This window comes from Leptidea sinapis, chromosome 26, assembly GCF_905404315.1.
Source record: "Leptidea sinapis chromosome 26, ilLepSina1.1, whole genome shotgun sequence".
Classification (NCBI taxonomy): domain Eukaryota; kingdom Metazoa; phylum Arthropoda; class Insecta; order Lepidoptera; family Pieridae; genus Leptidea; species Leptidea sinapis.
In genome coordinates, this window is record NC_066290.1 from 259,574 (window position 1) to 283,975 (window position 24,402).

General features: G+C 36.6%; 1 protein-coding gene across 1 annotated transcript in view; it reads left to right on the forward strand.

Moving 5' to 3' along the window:
* Window positions 1–14,588, forward strand: part of LOC126972310 (uncharacterized) — a 31,359-nt gene extending 16,771 nt beyond the window's left edge. Inside the window, exons 4-6 of the mRNA XM_050818969.1 lie at window positions 8,145–8,284; window positions 11,403–11,622; window positions 13,118–14,588. Coding sequence (XP_050674926.1) covers window positions 8,145–8,284; window positions 11,403–11,622; window positions 13,118–13,206 — 449 coding nt within the window. The 3' untranslated portion in view covers window positions 13,207–14,588. The remainder of the gene's footprint in view (window positions 1–8,144; window positions 8,285–11,402; window positions 11,623–13,117) is intronic.
* Window positions 14,589–24,402: the final 9,814 nt, after the last annotated feature.

The following is a 24,402-nucleotide window of genomic DNA, read 5'->3' on the forward strand; positions in this document are numbered from 1 at the left end:
CTTTTATTGCTGCTTACCAAGCATAATTTACATTTGGGCTCGGTATACTCTGTAGTGTGTATGTAAATTTTTGTGTTCTGCAATTTTATTTTCATTTTCTCCATTTCCTGATTTAAGCATTTAATTTCTTTTTCTGCATTCATGAGTTTTTGTTATAAATTTATTATATTTTGTTGTAAAACTATTATATTATTAAACTTATTGTTTTGCGGTAAACTTGATCTAGGAGGAGTAACTGTCGAGAATAAGTCAATAGACTGTATTGAGCGCCTCTTTTTCTTAACGCTGTCACATTTTTTGGCTGATGAAGTAGGGGTTAGGCAAAGTTTCTCCATATATCGTTTATATATCGTTTTCTCTTCTTAAGGTATTTATTTGTCTTTTAAGGTTATTGTTTTCTAGGATTGTATTTTCCAATTCGTTTTGAGTACAGGCATGGTCAGATAGTATTCTTTCCATGTCATCTTGCATATCTTTCATTGTTATATTATCATTTGCTGTCAAGTCAACGCTCCTTGAAAGTTGTTCCGGTGACAGTTCAGGATTCCCGGATAAAATAGGTGAATAGAAAGAGACATGGGAATCATCAGATTCCGAAATTATATCGGCATCATGTCGTAAAAGACAATATTCTCTCGATCTTGCTTTCTGGTGACGAAGTTTTGGTTATTATTTTAGGTTCCATTGTTGACAGTATTCTTTTTCTTAGTATTACATGCGATTGTTCACGGCAAGGCACATTTTGAGATTTTTTTGAAATCTTTCGGTCCTTACTAGTTTTTGAATCTGTTTTCGTTGCCATTGTAGCATTTAGTTTAGCGATGTCTGAACGTAAATGTTCTTGTTTATTCGGTGAAGTTAAGATCATTTACAAAGTAAAATTTCAAGAATAAATAATATGATCATAAAACCTGAATTTTACTATAAGTATAATTTATGTGTTAATTTTTACAGCCTTGCTCTGAATCTTGAGCAAATTTTTATTTATCAGTTATTGCCTTTAATTTTTTGGTAGGAGCCTTGTTGGTAAAGTTTGAATGAAATGAAAGTTGTAGATGAGGGTGTGCGCAAAAAAAAACTTAGGTTAAGGCTTTAGGTAATATATGTGCAGTGTTTATTTATTTATTGTTGCACAAGTTCTGACAAGGTAAATTAAATTAGTACTAACATAATATTACATTATATTGAAAATTATATTCCTTTTGTTGGTGATGCATCTATAAGAGATAAAAACAATCAGGAGAAATTAAATGAATACTACTATGTCCTTTTAAAATTTATTTTCTTTATGTAGCCGTTTTTTTTACCATAATATTTTATTGTAACACAAGCTGTGATATGTGTTCAATATTTGTTGGTAAAATTAAGAATGAATTGTGCCTACAAAGAGGTTATTAAAAACAGCATCGAAGTACTGAGTATTAAAAGGCTCGAATTCGTCTTATATCCTACATGTATCGAATTCCTTTAATTACCCTGGTGATCCTGGTTAACATGCAAGAATGAGAAATAAAATTATTGTCATTGCCATCGCTCCTTGATGCGTGTGCAAATTAAGAAGATAATTTACTTTAAATATAAGATAAGATAATCACTACAAATCACTCACCACAGTGCCCTTAGATATAGGATTACGTAAGTCGTATAATAACGTTGTCCGTCAAGGGTTAAAAACTGGAGTCATAATAGGCGATATAGAACAAATTCTCTGATAAATTATAACAGGGTAGAATCAATGGAGCGGAACTGAGTATTCCGAATTTCCTGTTATTGATGGGTGCAATTGCTACGTCATGCCTGGTCAGCGAGGTGAGATGAGGTGGGCATTCAGATTGCAGTAATTATCGCATCCGTTCATGTCTCCTCAGACGTATTAACAGATGTATTATTCGCTATTGCACATAATATATATAACTAATACGAATAATCTCAACAGGCTTATAATTTGGTTGAGATTATTCAAATGCAATATAGGATAAATTCTATATCCTCTATGGCAAATAGAGGATATCTTATGTATTATATTTTTCCGGAAATATATGCGCTTAACAATTTGTTATGTTTGTAAAAGGTGATAACCTTCACTTCTGGGATTTATTTCACAAATAAAACTGAAAGAGCTATATATCAAGTGAATTTTCTAATATGCAAATATTGGGGTTGAGCAGGTTATCACAAAGTAGATCCTGTAGATGAAGTCACAACCTAAGAGTTGAACAAAGCATACAAGATTTCATAAACGATACGTTACTCGAAAGGTTGGCTCAGTTGGAAGGAGCGCTCGCATGGAACGCAAGAGGTCGTGGGTTCGAGTCCCGCATCTTTCGTAAAATTTTGTTTTCAATTTTATTTGTATATACTCTTAGCTATTTCCAGTGGGTAGACTGACCATTGGCCTTATCTGAATAGAACGATTCAAATTAACTAAAATCACTCATTGTACTTCAAAAGTTACCCATTTCGAAAATGATTATACTTGAGAAGAACGGGCGCAAGAAACTAAACGGACTTCTTCCATTGCTTTGTTTCTTATAAAATTTCCTTGCATTAATTATTTCAATAGCCTGAAGTTAGTTGCACTATGGTCAATCTCTGGTGTCATAAGAAATATCGATTTATTTATTTGTTTTGATTATAAATTTGTTTGTATAAGTACAAAAGTACTGTAGTTATTTGTTATATGCCAAGTATAATTGAGGCATCCATTGATGGTTTCGCCGCCATTATAACAAAAAACATCTCTGCTCGCTCGAGTCCGCGGCTGTACCAACACTCTCCTGATTGTCTTTGCAGATCGGTGGGACACCCCCCTTTAGCAAAGATACATCCATCTTTCTTCTTTGGCTTCACACCAATATAAAATAATTCTCATGTACCTACTTACATTAGTTTTAGAAAAAAAATAATTAACATTTTCGAAGTAATTACTAATAGAGATATGAATCTGGTCCGAAATAAATGTTTTATTATTATACTAGTAGTTGCCTGTTGCATTCGCAACTAAAGGTTTTATTCAATAAAATGTTTAAGTAGGGATACCAGAGAGAGTTGTCATACTGAAACATGCAGGGCAAGCCTGCCATTAAGTTGGCATAGCGACATCACATACTGCACGGACGCACGCCAAGAAAGGTAAGATATTTGTAGGATTATTCATTATAATTTCATCTTATTTACTATATTTTATATAAACATATAACATATTTACAACAAACCATATCATAAATAGGTATAAATAGAAAAAAATAGAGTCCGACCGTCGTAGGTTCACTACAATTCACTGACAGACTGAGGAGCTTCCGCACGATACGTGCCGTTCCCATAACAGCTACCTTCTGTATCTGACTGCTTCTATTGAGCAGTGTAATAGCTTGTTGGACTCTGCTCCTATTGAGCAAAGTAATTATTTGATTAACACTGCTTCTATTGAGCAGTCTTATAGTTTAGTTTCTGGTTTGGAATATGTTCCAAATTACTTAAATTAGTCAATAAGACAATAGGGGACTCCTCTAGCAATATAAATACACAATGTACAAGTAATAGTAAACATAATAATTGTAAAGTTATAAATAAATAACTTTACAATTATTATGTTTGGAGGAGGTTCTATCTAGGTTCTATCTAGGTTATATTGGAGGAGGTTCTATCAAAATTATCAGAATCTAAAAAATATATTATGATTTGTGGTGACTATAATATTAACTTATTAGAAAAATCCACCACAAGTATTAGATTGAAATCTTTGTTTAAATCATATAATTTATCAAATATTTTCTTAGAACCTACTAGAGTAACCAGCACCTCTAAAAGCTGTATTGATAATATTTTTACTAATTATAAACCTATTTCTCAATCAATAATTAGTAAACTGAGCTCAGACCACTTTGGTCAATTAGCCTCTTTTGATATTGAAGGGAACAAATGTACTTCAACTAAAAAGTTTATGTTTGTTCCGGTAAACAATAGGCGAATGGAGAAATATAGAGGCAATGTTTCAGAAAAACTCTCAAACTTGTATTTGAATTATAACAGTACTCCAAATGAAATGTATGGTAAGTTATTTAAAATAATTAAAGCAGAGTTTGCTTCTATATTTACTTCAAAGATAGTCAACTCGGGTGGTCTCTTGTCATGTAACAACTGGGCAACAGCTGGTATTCATAGGAGCACACAACGGTTATATGAACTATATAGTGAGAGATCAAGTGAAAAGTTATTCAACATTATTTAAGAAAGTATGTACTATTGCAAAGTCAATGCATATTAGAGAAATAATTAAAAATGCTTCAAATAAAATAAAAATAACTTGGAAAGTTATTAACTGGGAATCTGGAAGAGCGAAAGACTGCAAGTTTGAATATAATCTAATAATAAACAATATAAAAATCCACTCTGAGCAGGAAGTAGCTTCTGCTTTTGAGAATTTTTTTTCTGACATTCCAGTTTCCATCTCAAGCACCCTTGTCTCCTCCATCAGTGTTGCCGAGTCACTTCTTTTGGAAAATGTTAAGGAATGTAAACAAAATTTCAAATTCAGTGTTGTTAGCCCAGCAGAAATAATTAAAACTTTCAGATCCTTAGAAATGAAAAAAACTGTTGATATATGGGGCATATCTGTAAAGTAAAATAAGTTCTATTATTGACGTCATAGCACTATATCTAGCACTACTTTTTAATAGCTGTATTGAACATGGCGTGTTTCCTGACCTTCTGAAGTATAGTAAAATTACACCAATATTTAAATCGGGATGAGTCCCGATTACTACTACTTCTGAACCGAATAACTATCGCCCAGTTTCGGTGTTGCCGACCCTTAGTAAAATTTTTGAAAAAATTATTTTAAGCCAAATGCTTACTCACTTTAACACTTATAAGTTACTTCATATAAAACAATTTGGCTTTACTAGGGGACGCTCGACTACGGATGCAGGTGTTGAACTCATCAGGAATATTTTTGAGGCCTGGGAGGAATCACAGAATGCACTTGGTATCTTCTGTGATTTATCTAAGGCTTTTGATTGTGTTTAACATTCAACGCTGGTCAGGAAGCTATGCCACTATGGTATAAGAGGATCTGCACTCGATCTTCTGATCTCATATTTAAATAATAGGATTCAGAGGGTCGAGGTGAATGGCAGGAGATCTCCTGGGACTCCTCTCGGTATGGGGGTACCACAAGGGTCTATTCTTGGACCCTTCCTCTTCCTAATTTATATAAATGATCTACCTAACCTTGTAGAAAAAAAACACAAGGTGGTATTGTTTGCGGATGACACTTCACTTATATTCAAAGTGAAACGAAGCCAAGTTTTATATGACGAAGTAAACAATGCTCTATCTGACATCGTGTACTGGTTTAGCGCCAATAACTTATTGTTAAATAATCATAAAACCAAATATATTAAATTCACCGCGCCAAATGTCAAAAATGTAGATGCGAATATTTTATTAAATGGAGAGGTGGTAAAACCAGTGGAATTTGCTATATTTCTTGGCATTACTCTTAATTCCAAATTGCAGTGGGGCCCCCATATTGAAGGATTGGCGAATAGGCTTAGTTCTGCAGCATATGCGGTTAAGAAAATCAGACGGTTAACTGACATAGATACGGCGAGATTAGTATACTTTAGTTATTTTCACAGTATTATGTCCTATGGTATATTGTTATGGGGCAGTGCGGCCGATATTAATACTATCTTTGTGCTGCAGAAGATTGCTATTCGCGCGATTTATAACCTAGGTCCTAAAGAATCATTAAGAGAAAAATTTAAAGAAATAAAGATTTTGACTGTTGCTTCTCAATACATTTTTCATAATGTTGTGTATGTTCATAAGCACATTGAGGAATTTTCTAGAAACTGTGACATTCATAATGTTAACACGAGGAACAAACATAAACTTGTTATGCCTACTACTCGGTTGGGTCGAGTTAGTAAGTCTTTTGTTGGGCGATGTATATGCTTCTACAATATGATCCCAGAAAATGTACAAAACAAACGTTTGTGTGGGAAAGGTTAATATAGCATAAACGATTTTCTTAATGACACCACGGACTGGGATTAAAGCGAACACCCTCAGGCTCTTTAATTATAAATGTTTATTGTACGATATTACATTGTAATCCATATTTTATATAAAAAAAAGCCCGCTGAGTTTCTTGCGCCCATTCTTCTCAGGTCTGAGGCAGTCTCTTTTGAATGGGTGGTAGATTTTGACGTTCAATAAGTGATTATAAATCCTATTTTGAATAAAAATATTTGAATTTGAATTTTAATTTGACCTTTAATCCAGTTATTTAGTGAGAGATAGATAGCTCTTTCCTATAAGACCGTTTGCGGAAACGACTATTGGGAAAATAATTGTTGAATTAATATCCCACATTTCTGCAACCTCGTGTGCTAAGTTCTTCGACAATGTGTCTATCTCAGCTTTCTCAAGGTTATCATCACACGGAACGGTGGTATCAACAATAAATACCCAATGCATAGCAATGGTTGTTCTATCCGTGATGATAGATCGGTCCCAGTAGAGATTGGCACGGCTGTTTTTCAAAACTGGCTCCGGGGAATGCGTGTAATACGGGACTTCAAAATGCACAATATTGTATCGAAGAGCAAGTTGCTGATCGATAATTCTGGCTACTTGGTTGTGTCTGTGGAAATACTCTCCGTTGACATGACGAGAACAACCGGAAATAATATGTCTGATAGACTCACCAGGATGAAGGCACGCCCTATTGGGCATTATTATGTCAACTGTACCCTCCTTCATGATGTATTTCCGGTAGTTAACTTCATTATTCTTATTATTATAATGATATTATATTAGTTCGGTTTTAAATAATAAAAGTTTAAGCATAAAATTATTACTATAAATTTTAATTTCATTTTTACTTTTAAAATCAGACGAAAGAATCACCAAAACGACTTCATCTTTCAGGTTTATATTGACTCTCACAATAATGTGGCGTTGTACTGGTAACAGTCAAAGTCAATAAACCTTATTCGAATAGGCTTCAACTAAGCGGTTCTGAATCGTCTCTATAAATATTCAAACTACTAAATCTCACTTACTTAATCTTATAAAATACTGAATTTTTTGTTTGCAAAAAGTTGAGCTCGTGAGAAGAACATAATATAAGAAACTCAACGGCCACTCTTTTCAATCAAATAGAGTATTTTACAACGGCTGTAATATACATAACAAATTAGTTTGTAAGGTGCTGCATCCAATATATGTTGTGTTTAAACAATATAAAATATATCACAAAATTTAAAAGTGATTAAATATGTAAATATAAATTATCGTATATTGGAGGATTGCTTGGTGGACATAGTGGTAGTGATTACTGTCACAATTAGTAATTGTATCCAGCAAATACAATGATTCATTAACTATAACAGGTTGATCGGGCACAAGCAGCACCCGTTCACGAGTTGACGCATGGACCAGCCATCGTTCCCTTCGCACATATTTGAGAGGAGGAGACGACCCGGCACACGACGCCGCTGCAAGTAATGCCATTCAGTGAGCATGACGAACCATGATATTGCATACCTAGGCATGATAAGTCAAAATTACAAAATTAATGTAAAATGTAAACATTTTACAAATTAATGTAAACAAATTAATGTAAACATGAATAGCTCGCAAATTACAGCTTTTTTTCCTTCTTCTTGACACTTATCGTTATATTTTGGTTAATACACACGATATCTTTATAAATTGTATGTGTTATTCTGATGTGTAAGCTATATTATTGTAAAGTTTCATTAAAATCCATTCAGTAGTTTTTGCGTGAAGACGTAACAAACATACACACACACTCACAAACTTTTTTAATTTTTAATTTAATGTTTTCCAATGAGAGTGGTGTATGCACCAGTAACTGGCATTCAAACCAGATTATGTACCAAAAGTATAATGAGTGACAAAAATGTAAGACCATGATTATTTTATTGTTTTGTATGTAATGCTGTTGGTGTGTCAGTAAATAAATAAATAAATCTCAGCAACCAAAAAGTGAGCCAAAGAGTTTAGAGGGTGTCTGTACGCTCCTTAAATCATTTTTGATCTTTGACATCGGGATTTGCTTTGGCATACAAATGACTTTGGAAGTATTAGTTGGTTTTTTCTTCTTGCAGCTATGCCAGATAAAGACCCAGTTATTTATGGAGCACCGAAATTACTGAAGCCTGGAGACCAGATAGTCCTCAATTGTACTTCAGATTACTCTTTACCTCCGTCAGATATTAATTGGTATATTAACGACGAGCTACAAAAGGTGGGTGACATATTTAAGTGTATCATAATATAATATAATTAATATATAATAATATTTATAACATTACTTATTCATAGGTTTTGTCTGTGAAAATACATCACTGACAATGTCAAAAAGTTGTCAAACAGACAAATTGGCAAACATGTAAGTAAAACAAAGAGGTATATTTTTTGCGGGAAGATTCAATTAGGTAATGGGTAACGTTTAACTAGCTAGGGTCACATGTGAGTATTATCGCCGATATTATTAACACGTTATGAGTTCTTATTCATTTGGTTCACATGGTTCTATTTAAATTACTCAAAGCGTTAACAAATAGATTGACGTCAATAAGTTCAGATTTTTCGAATTTAAATCTACAATAATTTTTTTGCTTTGATCTAAAAAAATCGTTAGGTTTTTGGGCTCATGTGTCTCTAGCTTAATAAACTATAAGTATTCTGTGCTTAATATTATATGCTGACTGATATCGAAAATCATATGCGAAACAGCTGACCATTGTAGACCATTTTTATTGTAATACATGAAATTATTTCACAGAAGTTCCATTATAATGTGAGTATAATCGTTTATCTTTACAAATACTTGACTACAGAATGACATCAGTTAATTTATGAAAACGTTATTGGATATAAAATAATAAAAATATTAAAATAATCATGCTAATATTAGACACGCGCTGCAACGATGGCTTAATATAACTATACTATTTAAATTAATCTATTGCTGTAACGTTAAATTGACTTCATATGCTATTGTTAATTACGAGTTATGTTCCTGCGGTATAGTAAGCGTTATCCATAAAAAAAAGGAATGTAATAACGCCCAAGTTGCAAAAGTGTACTGCGTTGTATTTACGCGGACAAGCAGATTAAAAGCGCTTTTACTTCTGATTAAAAACTATATAGAAAGAGGTCTAGCTGGTGTCGTTCCCTTTTCTCATAAAATAATGTGATATCAATAAAATATCAATATTGCCACTGCCAGTTTAGGCTTGATCTGTGTCTGACGACATCTGCGGAGTTATGTCATATTGTTTACTGATGAATGATGAACTATATTATAAAAAAATATTTATCGTGAAAAAGTACAAAATAATATTAACTGAAGTAAATAGAGTAGTTACTAAAACTTGGCAATTGTAATTGAGATTAGACAATCTTGATGAATGTGAAAGTGTACCCTGACTTAACTAATAATAAATTAGTTAATTATACATTTGCTAACAAACGCCAAGTCCATAGAAGCATGAAATAACGTTTATCTTGGTTGCCAGTAGGACTCCTTATTAGATACTTAACGTTCAAGCGATCCCAAACCTTTATTATCGACCTTTTAAAATGCCTCGTTGTTACAACATGAGGTTGTTCTTTTAAATTCGATATAATCGTCGTTCGAAGATTAATTGTTTACTCCGCAATGAATATGGTTGTTGAAGTTCATCGCTTTTTTGTATTCATGGCAATGGATGTAAGATTGAATACAATAAATATAAATTTTTTCATTGTCTTTGTTTTTCCTTTTGTTTATCAATATTTGTTTCACATTACCTTATTATTATTAGATACAATTTCAGCCGCGCGATGCTCTAATTGGTCACACGGAAACTTACTGCTATTTTTACTGGATTTTTTTTTAATACGTGTCACATTGATGGTGTGAACATACGTCAAACCATCGATATGTAACCATAAGTCACATAGTGGTCCTTTCTAGACTAGTAAAAAAACTATAGTGCTAAATAATTGGTTATCTGTAAGGTCGGTTTAGGGACACTTCATATAAACATATTTTAATACGATCATTTATATTGTTTCGAGCCTTAATAATTTATTATTCAAAATTGTAACATAACCTATAATTACTACACTCGCCGACCGATGCTATTTTTTTTTATTAATCAAACAACAAGATCCGTCGCAAGCCGAGCGGTGTCACGTGTTCAGCGCTCTCGCTTGCACGCTCGGCTCAGGCGGAACCGGTAACGTGAGAGACATTTTCGTTATCACGTCAAAAATCTTTACACACATACCATATACCTTATAATATTAAGCACATACCATAGCATTTTAACTTCCCACTAAGAAATTGAAAAATTTTAAATCCAATAGGATTTAGCCTGTTTTTCTAAAATCGAGTTTCCATCAGATCTCGACATTTTAAAGAAAGGAAGGTTGAGCTCAAAGAGCTCAAATACAAATAACAGCTACCTCTTTGAGCTCCAAGATCAAAATAACACTAATTATATTTTTGAGCTGGAAGAGCTCAAAATCGACACTAGTACAATTTGAAGCGTTTAGGTATGGAATTAGCGGGAAGTAGCAGGGACGGCGCTTAGGGGTCAACCGTTTTCCTAATTTTTTTAATAGTTAATGGTACTATAACGCTACAGGACAAATATTATGTATTAGCAGATGGAGAACCTTTTATTTAAACATAGAAGACAATGTTAGGTATGACCCTACACAGGGTAGGGAATGGTAGAGTAGAATCCAATCTTACCAGTCGTTAAAAGATATTACAGCCATTTAGATTTAGATCTCATTAACAAGTAGCACAAGACATTATCACCCAATTTGATAGTAAGGTGTTTGTTGTAAAAAAAATGGACGCTATTATGTGATGCGTGCTGGCATATTGTGTGAAATGATTGGTGTAAGTCGGTTAAATACTGCAACCAGGTATTTAATATCGTATGTCTATGAGCGTGGAAAGCAGTTAATGTGGAATGGGGAAACTTTGTTGGGAACCATTTATATGGAGAGATTTTTAGATAAAAAACCTGTAAGGTCTGTGACTTTTTTATGAGCTTTAGAATAATAACGAAATCACGGTTTAGTTAATGACAAGTGATCACCAGCGGCCGTGTTGTAACACCAGAAATCACAGGAGCGTTGTCGGACTTTTACGTAGATATAGCGATATAGACTTTACTTAGAGGTACTGATGTAATATCGCCCTAAAAAAACCACACAACGTTGATCATTCCTTAGTTTTTTAGAATATGGAACTCCACTCACAAAACCCTTGAAAGTCCTTGAATATTGTTTTTCAGTTTGGTATGAAATTTTCTTTATTAATAAGTTAATTAGTTAATGTATCAATGTTACTCTATCAGCCTGAGCTATGGCATCGCTCTGAACTAAGCGCAGTTCAACCTGGGGGTCTTCGTTCATCGTGGCGTACTCTCAGGATCTCCGTGCCATCAGATGCCAGCGGCTCGCTCCGAGTGAGATGCGAGGCCGTTCTCACTGTCGAGCCGCCGGTTGTCCGGGACACTTCAGCTGTAATGACCTTGTTCTCTCGTACTCAGCTATCTAAATATATGTTTAACAGAGGTGTGTATTACTTCTTATCTTTGGCCCACATTTACGAGTAACAAGTGTGTAATTGTACTATCTTTATTGAGCTATAATATTCCTTACTATTTATTAATAAATATTCGCCTATTTAAATCGCTTTATTAAAATTTTATTAGTATTTAATACTATTTGGGCTTGATATATTTTCTTAGATTCTATGTAAATGAATTGATTTCGAATTTTAAATCGTCGTATATATATTATATATATATAATGATATTACTTATTATATAGGTATATATATATATGACGGGGAAAGGCTGGTCACATGTCCCTGGTTCTTCCCTGACTGCCTCCCTGACGCCCGGCGCCCCATGTCAACCGCACTCGCACCGCACACCGATTACATCCAAATTCCAAGCCAAAAACGAGTACCGAAACATGTTCGTACCCGCTTAATGGCTCGATGTTCTTTACTACGACATGTACAGCGTGGCACTACAATGGCGATATTAAATAAACATAACACGGATAGAAATACATAACCGTAATCATGAAAAAAATATTAATACATTATTTCAACTCATTAAATCGATTTTCCTTAATATCATTTCGAAATAACCTGTAAGAAATCTAGAAGTCGCTCGCTAGCGTGGTCACTGACACCTAGTTCACACAGTCTTGTGCGATAAGAGTGATTAAAATTTTGTTTCCTAAGTATATAATGTTTTTGTTTGACAATTTAAAAATTTTAATTATTTACTTTAAATTTTATATTAATTTTTCTACCATTAAGGTTAGGTAGCTGTACCAGTGTGTTCATTTAATATCGCCATTATAGTAACATGCTGTGTTTCAAACCTACCACACGAGTTTAAATATTCTTAATTACGCCAGTTGCATAGTTACCTAGTCAATCCTTTTTTAAGTCTTCTTTTATTCTTAAAATCTTCTAATTTGAGGAACCCACTGATTTTCTCTGTAAACGATTTCTTTAGTGAGTAAAAAATAAATATATCTCATTAGTGATTCGAGGCTTTATCATTCCTGCTGTTAGTTTCCATCATAATGTCAGTAAATCCTGAAATATTTACAACTATATATAAATAATTGACATTTTGATGCTTGGTATTAATTTTTTAAGGAAGAGGAAAACAAACTATCGTACATGTTCACATTCCCGTCATCCATATTCCCGTCCTAACTATCACAGGAGCATTGCCAGTCTCTTAGAACAGTGTTTCCGCTGTTTTTGAAAGTGCCCATGTCGTATCGTATGTGAAACACCGCGCCAGGAAGCTCATTACATAATCTGTTTGTACGAGTAACAAGATTATTATGTATTATATTTACATACATTTTTGTTCAGCTAGATGGAAACACCATGCAAGATCGACTCAAAATAAACCCATTGTATTAGTTCCCACTTCCCAGTAATGTAAATAGCAATATAATTATTTCTGTTTATTTTGCTACTTTTATTCGCTTGACTCTTATTAATTAATTTAACTCGCTATTCTTTTTGTTAAAGGTTCACGGATTGGATATCGAGATTTAATGTTAGTCTCAGTAATGTTTATTAATTTAAACAGGAAACTTTCAGTAAGCTGGAGCTTATGAGAGCATCGTAACTAACAATTATGTATTGGTGATATAAGCATTTTATAATTATGTTGATATAAATGTTTGTAATTGAATAAATTTCTGTTAAGCATATTAAATCAATGAAAGTATTTCAAATTAATTATTATTAAGCTGTATAACCTACATAAAATAAAACTAATTATTTTGTCAAATAATTTCATATGGTTTTATTAGGAATGGTAATACGTAAGTATCCATCCCTACTCTATGATATTGAGCAAGTAAAACACCATACAATGGAGCAGTTACAAATTATTAAGAGCTAAGATTTAAATAGAATAAAATCTGATTCATAAATCTATCAAATGATACATTATTTTCAAGTACTATTATATAATATTGAGACACCTAAATCAATATCAACTTAAAGGTTTATTTGCTCATAAGTCTTGCGATAGTTTTTAACTAGTAACGTAGGTAAGGCTTTTGGAAAAAACTAGAAAACGTACTTTAATGTTGTGCGAAGTAAATTAGATTATAGAAAAGATTAACATTTTTTATTAAAGGTAGGCTATTAAACCAAAATTAAATTAAGCCATCTTATGTAATAGTCCTATGGTGATGTACTCGTATGACGAATCTCTTAATTTTTTCTTGTACTTGTAGTTTGATGATTGCCCGTATAAAACATAAACATAGTTGAATAAATAAACAAAATAGAATACTGAAGGTTGAGGACTAACCCATGATTATTGATATTATAAACTGATAGTTATTTTTATGTATGAAAATATGTTTGTTGGTGATACGACTTAATAAAGATTATTGAATAATTGAAAAACAAATCTATTTTATGCATATAATGTTAGAGTAATTTTACAAAACGCCAAAGTTCCTGGCACACGAAAGTGAGAATATTTCTCATGTGTAAGAAATAAAATCAAATACATTTATGATTGAAATGGAAACTGAGGCTGAGCTGTTAGCTCGGCTATGTAACGATCGTTCGGGTAATCTCATCTCGAGTCGACTTACGGCCGTTTTCAATAACGTATCTCTAATTACGGATGTATTGATATTACCGTTTAATGACAAGATCTTATCTATCCATAGTTATGTCCAATATATATTATTAGTTATAGTGCAATAGAACATATTAGTCTACCTCTAGTAAGTTAAACTAAGAATAGATAGTTTATTGAAAACGGCCGTAAGGCAACGCGATCAGTCAGAACAGAAGAGAACAGAGTAAGTTTAATAGAATAACAAATTCTGAGGTAGTTGGATTCCAAGTGAAAATGTAGTTAGCCGACGATAATATCACATCGCATTAATTGTAATGACACAATGTAATGACTTACAAATAATATATGACAGTGGTAAAATTGTGTACAATTCAATAAGAGACAAAGTGTTGTGCTAGGAAGAGTTAATGTTATCGACCAAACTCGTGGCACTGGCGTTCATGAATGAGCAGTATTACCAATATGGTACACTTGCTTACATTTATATCATTACATGACAGTGCCGTGCCAGTGCCACGAGTTTTTTGTACAGTATGGTGTTTATGTGTTTAATTTTTTTTAAATAAATTATGATACATGATAAAATTTTATTAATGTTTTATTAAGACTCCTACTCATCCTTATATCTTTTGTAAGATTCTTTCCAGGCTGTGGTGATCACTTACCATCGGTGAAAGAAAATGGTACTGACGACTTCCATGAATAAATACCTGTTACTACCAGAAACCACGGCAAAATGGAATCAGTTATCAATAGATCGCAGTTTATTATTTAGAAACTCCAACCACTTGACACAACTACTCAAAAAGTAAAAATTATCAACTTATAAAACGAATAAACACAGCATGAATCTTAGGTTATAATTTTCCCACCATTGTATTTATTGTTTTGAGAGTTCTGTTTATTTGAATCCAGATTTTGGAAAAATAACAAGATCTTCTTGAAGAATAATTTAACTATTATGATTATTAAGGAAAATACTTTATAAGACGTATGTTCAGCATCAAATGGAGTCTTAATGCTCTCAGCTCTGGTCTGGTTCGGCCTAGAATGAGCTCCAAAAATGTCATTTAATGCAACGCAAAACTTGTTAAATTATTGTATTCTCGATCGCGTGACGTTACATACAGAAGTCAGTGTCACGTCGCACTGATCACGTGAAGGTATCCAAATGCTACTTGTCATATTTACTGCCGCCGAAATACACCATCACACCAAACCACCACAAACTAAAATATTATTCTGAACTATAGTTCCTCCACAATACAGAAATAGACGTTGTGTGGCGGTACTTCCTGGACTAACATTAGACATATAAACACACTGACTTTAGTATAATATATATTATATGCATACACTTAATTGTACTGCTGGTAAAACCAATAACTAACAGAATCGATATTTATTAAGTCTTATACATATCCAGCAGTATCTTGTCGCTTACACTGACGATCGATAATTGCTTTTCAAGTCCACGCCTCACGCCAGTAAAACAATCACGAAAAATTTAATGTACTACTAGCTGACCCGGCAGACATTGTTCTATATAATAAATAAAATACTGTGTCATTCCATCAGGAGGCTTGCCATCGCGGTGGGTAATTTAGCTTTCAAATAGCTGTTATAATAAGAGTGGCAAATACCATGCGAATAACATCTTAATGCTTGCATGACGGCCTACCGATTGTTAGCAGGATAGCCCGGGACGCCCAAGAGTATCAACTTACATGAGCATAATATTAAATTTGCAATTGATGTGGTTCATAATCAAGCTTTAATAAAATATAATTATCTACATCAAAGTGTTATAGTATTATAACTATAGTTATATGAATGAAAAAAATTTGGAATGAGTTCCTAGCACAATATATACGAGAATATTTTTTTAAACAGAAGGAAAAGAATAAATCAGAGTCTTAATGGTTATTATTAACTATCTACTTTGAAAATAAATATAGAGTCCAAATAGTTGTGACGTCTTTCTTTTGTCTGAATATTGATGACTGGTTGAGGCATTACACTTGTGATTTTATGAACTAAGTGTTCATTTATATTTATTTTCATCATTCATCATCATAATTTTTTTATATTTATTTCATGTTTACTTTAAACACAATAATAATTAGAACAGTATGTATGTATGTAGCACATGGCAGTGCCGCGGCTACCACATTGCGAGTGCTACAGGCCCAGCGTAGATAGCGACCACCTCTGTCAGTAAGCACTTCGAGCGTGAATGATTTTGTAAAAATCTATTCTGGTAAAGGCGTCAAAAAAAGTAGTCTTTGTTTCTTTAATAGTTTAAGCTTAGAACTTACTATATTACATTAGATGGTCTCCACGAGTATTAGTATATAAAAAAGTTGCAAAGACCTACTGCAGATGGTTCTTGTGCGGGTTATTCAATTTCGACAACATAAACAGACAAAAACAGACAAGCTGTTTCCTCCTTGAAAATTATCTCATATATCTTTAAACTTTTTATTTGGTAAACGCACAAACTTGAACCTTCTGAGGGTTCAATTGGACAACGTTCAAATTATTGATATGCAGAAGAAATTGCATGGGGGATAGCACACAGCCTTGGGGCAATCCATCGTTATAACAGATCAATAAATGTCGACCACGACCTGTATGCTGTGCCCAGTGAGGAAGTTGTAGGTCCACTTGCATAAGGTCTCGGGAACCCCAAATTACATAGACATATTTTATTTCACATCATCATCACACAATTTAATTTACAAAGTTTTATTATACATCTTAAAGTAAAACATAACAATATCGCTTAAAGTAAAATAATATTTGTGACGGATGTTTTGATAGCAGCGCCTTGTGCCATACACGATCAAAGGTCTTCGCTATATCCAGGCTAACTGCCAAGCCTTCCCCCTTGCTTTCAATAGCCGCCGCCTATCTATGTGTTAGGTGTACCAGAAGATCACCTGCCGACTGACCATGACGAAAGCCGTCCTGTCAGTCGTTGATCAACTGGTGACTTTCTAGGTATACCAAGAATTGGTGGTTAATTATGCTCTCCATTATTTTGGAGCAGGGAGGTAATAGCAATAGGCCTGTAGTTTGCCGTATCCGAACTATGCCCTTTTTTGGATCGGATGGACAAGGGCTGACTTCCATGAGTCTGGGACTATACCTTTTGAATAAGAATGCCGGAATAAACGCGTTAGGACCGCGTCATCTCAGGGGCACATGTTTTAAGTACGATTGGAGAAATGCCATCCGGCCCGCTCGACTTCATGACGTCAAACGAAAACAGAGCTCGCGTAACAGTTATCTGTCTGAACTGTACTTCAGTCATAGAGCTCTGAAGCCACGGGATGGTCGGCGGTGTTTTTCACTGTCGACAAGAGTTGAGTTGGAGGCAAAAAGAGTGCACTGAAGATTGGCTTTCTCTTTTGCTGTATGGATCAGGGTGTCATTTCACATGTGCAACAGCGGCAGGGACGGCTGGTTGAAGTTACCAAGAGCAGTTTTTGTGTTCCAGTCGGGTCACTGGAAAGCTGCTCGCCGATGCTAACAAAGTGCTTCGATTTTGCACGGGCGATTAGCCGCTTAAAGAATCTGTAGGCACGGTTATAATTCCGCTTTAGAACTTTGCAATTCAGATCCTTTGAGCCCAGCACCGCAACCCAAGTTTGATACGCCTGTTTTTGTCAGTCAGATGCTGCTTTAACTAACGCATCGAACCAGGGCTGTGGCCTGCCACCGATTGGTACTACAGAGCTTCATATAAAAATATCTATGCCCTGCAGTATCACATCAGCTCCTGCAACTGGGATCATCCGAAGGGAAACAAGGGTACGATACAAAAAAGGAACGCATCCTATCCCAATCTGCTGACTTGTAGTGCCAAACGCGGTGGGTTGCTGGTGGTCTGTGACTTGGGCGTTGGATAGGCACTAAACTCCTAACCAGGCAATGGTCAGGCGTACTGAGAGGGGCGACTCGACGTTCGATAGAGACCTGGTAACTATCGGGATGTGTAGCCCAGCAGAAGATCTAATAAGGACGACATGTGGCTATCTCCATCCGGGGGCGGTTGGCGACTCAACATATTGGGACAGACCATACGCCCATGCAAAATTATGCACACATCGCCCTGCGTAGTCTGCGGTACGCTTCTCAAGCCATTCGGCATTGTGCCCGTTAAGATCACCGAAGACTACGATTTCAGCGGAGGGGATCTGTGCAAGCACGTCGAACGCTTAAACGTAGCGCAGGCACGCGCATAGATTCGGAATGGTCCTCAAAATCTACACGGATCCAGAGAGAATACAGGTCCCTACCCTCATAATTGCCGAGATAGCGACAGCAGATATCCTCCCTAATGTACACACATACCCCGGCATGAAGCAAAAAGTCGCTAGGTCAAGATATGTGCGTCTCCGTAAGGAAACACTAGGCCGGCTGCGCCTTGTCAAGGTTACGGCGTTAAAATGGGATTCCCCTGATATTGCAAAAGTCCACGTTAAGCATAGAGCGGGGTGCCGTGATATTACTGCCATATTTGTCCTCGGACAATTGCGGTTCTGTGCCCTCCCCAGAATACGACGGTTACCCCGAGCGAGAATACTCGGGGAAGGATTCTCCGACTCTGGTAGAGCCGGTACCCTCCTGGGGTAAAGTCTCTTTAAGCACAGCTGTCATATTCTGGTAGAGAGGGGGGTGGCGTCCAGTCCTCGATACTAACCTATGGGAGACATAGCGGTACTAGGCTGCTATTTCACGCCGGTAATCTGTGTGAGTGTGGTAATTAACCTGGACGACTCTTACTCGAATCTTCGGAGTCCTCTGGTGCTACAACAGAGTTTAGGCCGTGAGTATCACATAATATCATCAGTTGGTTCATTTGTCCTTCTATTTCATAAAACAACAATAATAATGTTGTAACCCAACCCCTATTAAAAATAGCTTAATCGAACTTTGTAAATATGATTATTAATTTATGAATATTACACGTTGCACTTCTCTATAATTCTAATTCTAATTCTATATAATTCTCGATAATTTGATAAAACGAACATGAAATGTGCTTGAAATATTTAAAACAAGAACAATGCTTTGCCCTGTGCTTCCCCGGGGCGTGAAAAGAACAGGGTAGTCCCAGGCCCAAGGGTGTTGTAAGAGGCGACTACGGGCTTATTGAAAGTGGGAGAGTCACGCTGCCGTCTTATGACGTCAGCACAATCGGGCCAGACTCGTCCAGGTTACTTACCACACTCGCACAGAATACCGGCGTGAAGTAGCAGCCTTGTGCCGCTATGTTTCGCATAGGTTAGTTTCGAGGACCGGAGGCCATCCCTTACCCCCCCCCCCTCCGCCTCCCCATCACCCCCCAACAAAAACATGAGAGCGATCCTAAATAAGATATTACCCCAGGAGGGTACCGGCTCTACCAGAGCCGCAGAATCCCTCCCCGAGCATTCGCGCTCGGGCTGCCCCTCGTATTCAGGGGAGGGCAAAGTACCGCGCATTTCACAGGACAAACAGGGCAGCAACACCACGGCACCCCACTTCACGCTTAATGTGGACTTCTGTAACATCAGGGGAATTCACTCCAATTTAAACGCCGTCCACCACCACCTTAAGACGGCGCAGCCGGCCTTGTGTTTCCTTACGGAGACGCAAATATCTCGACCTAGCGATACGTCATATTAAACGTACCCCGGGTACAAAATTGAGCATAATTTTTTGCCTCATGCCGGGGTAAGTGTGTACTTCAGGGAGAATATCTGCTGTTGCCGTCTCGGCAATTTTGAGGGTAGGGACCTGTCTACTGTCTGGCTCCGCGTAGATTTAGAGGACCGCGTCCGCATCTATGCGTGTGTCTACAGGTCCCATAGTGGTAACACAGAAACGGATCACCTCATGGGCTGCGTTCAAGCGGCATTTGATGACGTGCTTGCACAGATCCCCTCCGCTGAAATCGTAGTCTTGGGTGATTTCAACGAACACAATGCCGAATGGCTTGGATCACGTACCACAGACTACGCAGGGCGATCTGTGCATAATTTTGCATTGGCGTATGGTCTGTCCCAATTGGTTGAGTCGCCAACGCGGCTCCCGGATGTGGATAGCCAAATGCCATCCTTATTAGATCTTCTGCTGACTACACATCCCAATAGTTACCAGATCACCGTCGACGGCCCTCTCGGAATGTCCGACCATTGCCTGGTCAGGAGTGTAGTGCCTATCCGACGCCCGCCCACCAGCGACCCGCCGGGTGTGGCACTACAAGTCAGCAGATTGGGATAGGATGCGTTCCTTTTTTGCATCATACCCTTGGGGCGAGGTTTGTTTCCCTTCGGATGATCCTAGTGCCTGCGCCGTTGCAGTAGCCGATGTGATACTGCAGGACATGGATATTTTTATACCAAGCTCTGTAGTACCGATCGGTGGCAGATCGCAGCCCTGGTTCGATGCGTCAGTTAAAGCAGCATCTGACTGCAAAAAACTGGCGTATCGAACTTGGGTTGCGGCGCTGGGCTCAAAAGATCCAAACTGCAAAATTCTGCAGAGGAAATATAACCGTGCCACCAGACTTTTTAAGCGGCAAATCGCCCGTGCGAAATCGAAGCACGTCGTCAAAATTGGCGAACAGCTTTCCAGTTACCCGACCGGAACACGCAAGTTCTTGTCGTTGTCAAAAGCTGCTCTTGGAAACTTCAACCAGCCGTCTCCAGCTCTCGGTATACCTTGAGGGTCACCAGTTGATCAACGACCGGCAGTACGGCTTTCGCCATGGTCGGTCAACTGGCGATCTTCTGGTATACCTAACAGGTGTATAATAAAACTTTGTAAATTAAATTGTGTGATGATGATGGGAAATAAAATATGTCTATGTAATTTGGGGTTCCCGAGACCTTATGCAAGTGGACCTACAACTTCCTCACTGGGCACAGCATACAGGTCGTGGTCGACATTTATTGATCTGTTATAACGATGGATTGCCCCAAGGCTGTGTGCTATCTCCCACGCTGTTTCTTCTGCATATCAATGATATGTTGGACACCTCCAACATACATTGCTATGCATACGACAGCACTGGTGATGCCGTATACACGGGCCATGCAGGTCTGTTTCGGGAAATCGTTGACCAGTGCCGGGAGAAACTTGTGTCTTCTATCGAGTGCTCTCTCGAGAAGGTCGCGGAATGGGGTAAATTGAACCTTGTCCAATTTAACCCCCAGAAGACTCGAGTTTGCGCGTTTACCACTAAAAAAACCCCATTTGCCGTAACACCGCCCTTCGACAACACTTCCTTTAAAGCCTCGCCTAGTATCGGAATACTGGGTCTCGAAATCTCGAGCTATTGCAAATTCCGTGGCTACTTGGAGGGCAAAGCCAAATTGGCTTCGAAGAAGCTGGGGGTTATTAATAGAGCACGGCAATACTTCAAGCCGGCCCACATTCTAGCACTCTACAAAGCGCAGGTCCGGCAACACATGGAGTATTGCTGTCATCTCTGGTCTGGCGCACCCCAGTATCTGCTCGATCCATTTGACCGCGTGCAACGCAGAGCAGCTTGAATTGTCGGGGACCCAGTGCTCTGTGAACGGCTGGATCATTTGGCATTGCGTAGAGTCACTTCATTGTGTGTCTTCTACCGCATTTATCACGGGGAGTGTTCCGAAGAGCTGTTTAACCTTATTCCTGCCGCCGAATTCCACCTACGCACGACACGCCACAAATTAGGGTATCGTCCCCACCATCTGGATGTGTGGCGGTCCTCAACAGTGCGGTTTTCAAGAAGCTTTCTTCCTCGTACTACTAAGCTGTGGAATGAGCTTCCATGTGCGGTGTTTCCGGGACGATACGACATGGGTACCTTCAAAAAAAGCGCGTACACCTTCCTTAAAGGCTGGCAAAGTTCTTGTGATTCCTCTGGTGTTGCAAGAGAATGTGGCACATTAGTGATTAGACAGATAAGCTTATTTTTAAGCGCCTCAGAGAATAGATTTTCGGTTCTTGGAATCAGTGAGAATCTTGCAATATTTGAAAAGCGACGGCGCCTATTTCTGCCGTGAAACAGTAATGTGTAATCATTATTCTGTTTCGGTAGGAAGGGTGGCGTAGCTAGTAAAATTACTGGGCAAATGAGACTTCACATCATTTGTCTCAAGGTGACGAGCGCAATTGTAGTGCCGTTCAGAGCTTTTGGGTTTTTCAAGAATCCAGAGCGGCACTGTATTGTAATAAGCAGGGCGTATCAATTACCAGCTCCTGCTCGCCCCTTGCTTTATTGTCATAAAAAAAAAAAGTATGATGACCCCCGAAAACATATAATAGCTTACTACTGGCAGTTTATAGATCTTACGTAAACTGCTAAAAGAAATCATAAAAGAGGCCAAAACGGGGTTAACTGTCGGAGTACACTTGGATAATACTCCTGAATAACACACACGTGACATGAGTGGACTCTTTTCATAGGAGTTCACAAATACTAGGATCATTTTAAGGATCAGTTGAAAACAAAGTGGCGTCATCTGAAAATAATTTGAATAAACAATTAGAAATGTGACTCTATCAGGTATTTAAGAAGTAGTCATGTTTTTTCTAATGCGAATATTATGTTTTCAGTTTTTTTTTTCATATAATTTTTTATTATTATTTAATTAAATTTAACTATCAAATAAAATATTAGATAATTTTATAATTATTCGCGGGTGTGAAGCACTTAGTTAAAAGATGCTTTAAACGAAATTGCGAGCCTAAATATTTTCTTTTTCTTTCCCTTTTATAATTTTGTACACAAACTTATATGTGTGTAATACAAATTACACACATATAAGTTGTTAAACAAACATAATAAATAATATATAACATCTCTGGTTGCCGCATGACAGATTGTTTCTCGTTGATACTTATTAGTACACATATTACAGCTGGCTGTAGTTTTGATAACATTGCATGACTATGTTGTTTTCACTGCGGCGGCATTCGTTATACATAAATGTTTGCACAGCATTATTGTGCTAGTGAAACAATACCTGTGAGTTGACAAATTTTCTAAATAGCCACTGTTAATAAAATTCATTTTATTACATCCCTAATAAACAATTTATAAATGAATATTGATATAGCTCCTAAGTACAGGATGCCGGGGGCAGGTATGTGATACTGCAGCAGGTTATTGTTCTGCAAGTATAATGTGTGTAGCACACGTTTTAATGTACACATTAACTGATGTAATGTCTTGTATTATTGTTTTATGAAACGTAGTGGGCAGCTCATGTCACTTGCATCTTTGATTCTTATCAAAAACTAGATAGTTGTGAAATATCGTATACAATATAATATAATATATATCGTAAATACCTCGGGAAATGATTCTTTCGACCCTCTGTTAACAATTTACTATTTTAAACTCACAAAAAAAACTAAATGGCGCATAAATGAATTTGAATCAGTAATGATAACAAAAACAAATACAAGTACAATTAAACTGTTACCGCAATAGTAATTGTTTACTTGTCAAATGATATTCCACTTTCATTCGTATTTGGTCAGATCTTTTACCAAAGAGCCATCGATTTATCAAAGCGACCCGGCTAAGAGTTGGCTATGACTGATGTTTTAATTAATCTTCCGATACTTACAATATACATTAACAGCTCCCGTTTGCTTTTGACATGCTTCCCACATTCCGATATTGGTTCTGGTGCTCACTAATAGTTAACACACTATCATTAATTCAATTATATGAATATATCTAGGCAAAAAGAGAATTGATGCGAATGTTTTTTCTTACAAACTAAGTGCATAATTTATCATCATCATCATCAGCAGGAAGACGCCCACTGCTGGACAAGTGCCTCCTCGAAAGATTTCCACGACGATCGGTCCTGCGCTGCCCTCATCCAACGTATTCCGGCGATCTTGACCAGCGCACGAGACGTTTCTTGATAACCCTAGAAAACAGCTTATATACACGGCTGAGGCATATGGACCTAAAGTTATCTATATCTCTGTTTTCTTAAAACTCGATTACGTATTTAAAGCAACGTGGCACTAAATCATAATATTCCTGAAGCCTTTACCTTTGTTTAAAAATAACTTAATTATATTTTTTGGTAATTCTTTTAACAAGGAAGAGTTTTTCATGTCATTTCTCGCTTTTGGTGCTAAGTGGTGGTAGTAATAAAAAACTCTAAAAATTTTATAATATTATGCATAGAGTTTAGTTGTT